This window comes from Morus notabilis, unplaced genomic scaffold, assembly GCF_000414095.1.
Source record: "Morus notabilis unplaced genomic scaffold, ASM41409v2 Scaffold1545, whole genome shotgun sequence".
NCBI classification, from domain to species: domain Eukaryota; kingdom Viridiplantae; phylum Streptophyta; class Magnoliopsida; order Rosales; family Moraceae; genus Morus; species Morus notabilis.
In genome coordinates, this window is record NW_010356916.1 from 81624 (window position 1) to 87623 (window position 6000).

The window sequence follows — 6000 nt, forward strand, 5'->3', positions numbered from 1 at the left end:
ACGTCTGATGCAAAATTGTAGCAATGCAATGTTGGTTTCTAAAACGTTTTTGGACAAGAATCAAACGCAAGCGTAATTGGTACACGATTCATGTGTAACAAAAATTTTTGATAAACTTTTAGAACAATACTCTATAAATGATATTAATTCACACATGAAATAAATAATCACATTAGTTACTTACCTAGTAGAGGCGATTAAGAATTTCGATTCAAGAACCCGGTCACTTTTTTTGATTTCTTGAATCTTCCATGCCAAGTCTCTGGTACCAAAATCAGTGTGTGAGAGCGGTTGGAAAACAGTGAACATTTAATTCATAGATTCAAAATCATGATTCAAAATTATTTTCAATTTACGTGTATTTTTTGTGAGAGAAAATACTGTAGCGAACCACGAATTATAATTCAAATCATGACACGAATCTCACTTTTATCTCACACAATCTCAACATATAAAAAGAGCGGGACTAACACTTGAAGAACTTTTCTTCACTCTTTCTCTTTCTTAAGTACGGCTAATGCTATTCGGGAAAAATTAGATCTCTCAATTTTCCAACACCACATGTTTATGGAGGAGGTTTGCCCATTTGAGGAAAAGTTTTCTCTTTCCTTCTTTTAGAAAAATTCGGCCACCAAAGGAGTAATACCTTGCGGATGGTGCCAATCTCCTTCCTTTTAGGAGGAGATTAGTTTCCAATTTTATCCTTTTTTCTTATCTTTTTAAATTCAAACACTGATTTAGAAATTCAAACTTTTTAAATTTATTTTAAATTTAAAATAGAGGCCACCAACCGTTACCGTGGAGAGACTTTCAAAGTCATTGAAAAGGCTCATTGCACTTTCTTTTCTTTTCTTTTCTTTTTTTTTTTTTTTTTTTTTTTTTTTTTTTTTTTTTTTTTTTTGCTGTCTTTTAACTTATTGGTTGTATTAATACAAGGCAAGAGCTGCACCATGCCATGCATATTCCAAAGAGAAAACATCAAAGAGGGGAAAAAAAAAAGAAGAAAAAAGAATTACAATATATCCAAAAATGAAATCGCACAAGCCACATTTCTCATTTTTCTTCTTCATTATTGCCATGGTTGCGTCTATTAACACTCTCAATTTTACTTTTTACATACCATGAAAGAATCATTTGACACCAATGCCTAAAAAATGTTACATTAATCACATCAATGTCAATTTATCATTTCAGTCTGGGGCACCATCATGGTTTGGCACTAATTACTACCAAACAAACAATATTATTGCTTGCCAATTAGATTTTCACATCATAACAACCTGATAAAATCAACCAACTTGCCAAGAAACTCACAAGAAGAACCTCCTTGTCCCAAAGAAACTGTCACCTTCTCCTTCAATTCCACTGCTCTCTTCCTCATCTCACCTCCTTCTTTCCTCACCATCAGTCTCCTAATGGCACTCTCCACTTTCCATCTCTCCAAATTTTCTTCCAACTGGATTCCCACCTTCCAAACATGGTTCACAATCCTTGCATTAACTCTCTGGTCCCCAATCCTGGGCCAACAAATCATGGGCACTCCTGCATGCACACTCTCAATTGTTGAATTCCACCCATTATGTGTCCAAAACCCACCAACCGATCTGTGGGCCAACACTCTCTGTTGTGGAGCCCATTCGACCACCTTTCCTTTTTTCCTTATTATCTCAGTGAACCCATTTGGCAAAAGTTCAAGCCCATTTGAACCACTTATCACTAGACCAGGTCTAACCACCCATAAAAAAGGTTGGTCACTATTGGCTAGTCCCCAAGCCATCTCAAGAAACTCACTTTGGGTTATTTTCACTATGCTTCCTATGCTCACATAAATGACTGAGTTTGGAGTTTGTGTATCTAACCAAGAAATGCAACTTTCATCCTCAGTGTATGAACTTTTAATTATAAGTGAGAAGCCGTTTTGGTTATTATAGTGAAGGGTTGGGCATATAGGGTAGATTGGAGATAGAATTTTATCTTGAGCTTTCTTGAGAATTGCCTGCTCAAGGCATTGAAGAGAATTCCAAATGACTGCTGAAGCTGTCTCCGTTCCATGGTGAATTTTGAGCAGGACTTCTTCTTTGGCTTCGTCGTCGGAACTGTTAAAAATCGGCAAGTCCTTGCCCCGAAGTAAGGGGAATTCCGAAATTGGTTGCTCCGAAAAATGGATTTCTGCAGTCGAAGATGTAGAAGCAATATATAAGAAAATGGCATGGTTGAATTCTTCTTTATGGTTTTCTGAAGTCTTTATTAAAATAATAAAGAGTATTATATACTAACGGATGTGGCATGTGAGTTGTCATTTTTTATTGGTAGATATAATCTCTTATCATTAATTGACGTGACAATGTTTAAACACCCACTGATATAAAAATGACAACTCATACACTAGGGTTAGGATTTAAGTTAGTGTCCTTATCATTATTCAATAATAAATACTAAGGTGATGTTTGATTCATGAGTTTAAAATCATGGTTCATAATTCTGATTTTTGAAATTCAAATTTTTTCTAAAAAGAAAATACTGTAGCAAAACCACGAACCATAATCCTAAACCAAACATAAATATCAAATGGTTACAGTCATGAATTTTTAACCAACAGCTAAAAACTACCAGGTCAAATTGTACGAGTCCATATATTTATATGCCTATATATATGTTATATATATATATATATAAATGTGAAGTGTAATATAAAATTTATTTAATATAATACTGACATTGTAAAATTAAGAACAATACTTTGGGATTAATATATTTTTTAAATGCTACACTTTTTCAACATCAATGTATGTTAAAATAATGCTATATATTTTTGCACTTCTGCGTTATGTGAAAGTATGGTCCAAGGAAGGAAGCTACAGTTTCATGCAATTTCAGTCAGTAATTTACATCTTAATGGAATAATTATTGTTGCAGATACATGTAGAAAAGCTCTTAGTTTAGTTAATAAGTCAGGCCTTAGGAGCTTAAGTAATTATGATTTAAATGTGTTTAGGACTCCACTTAAGAGCCTACCTAATCCATCCCTTGTTTATCATCTTTTATCTTTTATCTTTTACACAGCCCAAAAAAAAAGATCCTTTTTTTTAGTGCTGAAAGAAACTAATTAGGAGCTTAATTACAACATTTTTTTAATCTTTTATTTCGTGTACATGTACATATTTTTATGTGTACATGTAGTATTTATATATAAAAATTATAAATGTCCGTAGACACATATGAAGACATATAGAAATAGAATTAACTATATATATATGTGTGTGTGTGTTGTGTGGATATGCATGAATGTCTACGGATATAAAAGGAAAAAAGAAGGAAATAGATCAAGACTTGAGATGAATTAAAATTAATAGGCCAATAGTTTACATAAGTTAATAAACAGGCCAAATTACTGTTTTCGTCCATAACTTGTCTGGTTATGAACCATAACTTGACAAGTTATTGTCTATAACTTATCTGATTATGAACCCTAACTTGACAAGTTTGTCCATAACTTATTTGGTTATGAATCATAACTTGACAAATTTGTCCATAACTTATCTGGTTATGAACCATAACTTGACAAGTTATAGCCTATTAATTTCTATAACTAAAAATTGGCCTATATACTTTCTTAAGCTTTTCATATTGACATATTTCTTACTATTTCTCTGTATTATATTGCATCCTAGCTATGATATATATATATATATATATATATATATATGTGGGTAGTTTTTCGATTGGTAATCATTCCAAAAGTCAATTATTATTCCATACCTTTGGTTATTAAATCCGTTTGCTTGAGATCTAGCGAGAGAGCCAAGAAAGTTGTGGCACTGCTTGTTCTCAATACAATCCTAGGGATGTCAACTTCATCAGCAATGGCTGCGGCGAAGTACATGACAGCGTCATACACAATGCATGAGACAGGGCCATAAGAGCTATTTTGTTGCAACTTTGACAAGCAATCTCTGAATGGGGTTGTGCACTTATTGTTGAGCACACAAAGATAGAGCACAACATCCCCATCAAAGGAATTGTAGCTTAATTCCGAAGCGATCGCGTCGATATCGAATAATGTTTTGAAAGATAAATTGGGATAACAAGACGGAGAAGCTGGGTCGAGTTGCGTGCAAATGATGGTGATGAGAAATCCTTTGGAGTGAAGAAGTTTGGCCAAGTGAAGCATAGGGCTCATGTGGCCTTGTAAAGGACAAGGAACAAGTACGAGGTGAACAAATTTTTTTATTCTCTCTTTTTGATTGTCCATAACGGATAATAAGTGATGCAATCTCTATAGTTTTTTTATGCATCATACTTTCCAGTTTGAGAAGTTAAGAAGATAAGGCTTCATCTAAACATGTGGTTGTCATTTACTTTTCTATTTATGTCACAACCTGGACCACTAAATCAATTTTTCATAACAACTTGGTCCCTTTTTTTTGTCATGGGTTAACATCAATGTCCCTCTCCCACGTAAGACAACATGCTTATGTTTTGAATTAGTTTGAGATATTTTAGGTTTGTCTGACATTTCTTCTGAATGTCATACGTAGTACCTGGTAACAAGTTGTATAGAATTTTCTACCCTTAAAAAAAGAAGTTGTATGGATTTTATTATATTGTAAGTCTTTTTTAAAAAAAAAAAAATTTGCATTTTAGTAAAATACTGATAAATGGTCATCTTGGTACAATACTAACCCATTAAAGGGTCAGACGCATGCCTGAGGGCTGAAACTGAGAAAGCACCTCGGCACACCAACAATGAGCGGATTGAAAGCTCGACTGGAGAAAATCCCTCTATTTAATATAAGTTGTCGAGTGTTGGAGGGACAGATCGTCAAAACCCATAGAAGGGGAACATCTACACAGTGCAGAAAAAATTATAGCCGGACCAAGACCACTTTATCGGCATTAACCGAACACCTAAATCTAATAAAAAATAACAAACTAGATGAGGGTCGGGTGAAGAAACCACTAAACCTATTACAAATACAAAAGTTACAAAAAGAAAAAAACCTCCAACCATTGCCAGTAGAAACCTCTGGTGAATGGCGTCCGGCCAAAGGACCATCGAGGAAGATAGCCAGCGAAGAGATCTTAGCCACCAAGTAAAAAAATCCCCTGAGAAAGGAGGCCGTCCAATCAGCGTCTAAGCTCCTAACCGATTCAGATCTGTCTAAACGGAGCCATCACACCTTACATCACCGCCACCAATAAGAGGCCCACGACGAGACGCGTTGGAGGACCAAATTTCATAGCCTTCTTCCGACGATGCGTCTGAAAGCAGTGCCGGAGCTCCGACTAGTCTCTACTCTCCAAGAACCTTCTCACTCTCTCTAGAAAATGCGTTAATCTAATTTCACGAGCTCTTTTTTTATATTGTAGTTTTGACACCACCAGGAGACAACACAGGGTCAAGCCAAGCCCTTACCCGCCTGCAATTTTTCATGATCTTTTTTCCATGGTGATCATTACATTAATTTAGCGAGAACATGGTATTAAAGAGAAAAGATTTATTTCCATATGATCAGCTAATAATTAAATTAGTAGTACTACTCTAGATATAAAATACTGTTTCATGAATATTGCTATTAACTAAAGTGTAGGTGATTAGTCGATTAATTTCTCTACTTGACCGGGAGAAAGACGCGGTAAATTTCACACTGAAAAGCACATACTAAGGTAGCTAGTGACGTGATATTAGATTGTACTTCTTTTGATTTATTTTATTTTTTTTATAAAGTTTTCATTCCAACGGAAAGAAGAAAAATTGTTAACCTGGGAAAGGTATATAAAAAAAAACAAAAAATGGGACATCACATAGACTTCCCAAAAATTAAGATGCTTAATTCAGACAAAACTAGCTTCAACTATATTTGATCATGTTAGGTAATTGTCTCAATTAGTTTTGAGAAAGTAATTATTTTATATTTTTTGGATAAATTACTGTTTTCTGTTTTTGGCAAGAGTTATTTTATGGCTCATAGGAGTATATAGATAAGTGGTTCGTGTAGG

The 6000-nt window shown here is 34.4% G+C and overlaps 1 protein-coding gene across 1 annotated transcript; it reads right to left on the reverse strand.

Annotated features, from left to right (window-relative positions):
- Positions 1-1270: 1270 nt before the first annotated feature.
- LOC21386705 (UDP-glycosyltransferase 76B1) lies at positions 1271-4252 on the reverse strand. Its single transcript, XM_024163872.1, has 2 exons — positions 3760-4252; positions 1271-2169 (listed from the first exon to the last, which is right to left on the reverse strand). The coding sequence occupies exons 1-2, from the start codon at positions 4250-4252 to the stop codon at positions 1271-1273; spliced, it is 1392 nt and encodes a 463-aa protein (XP_024019640.1).
- Positions 4253-6000: the final 1748 nt, after the last annotated feature.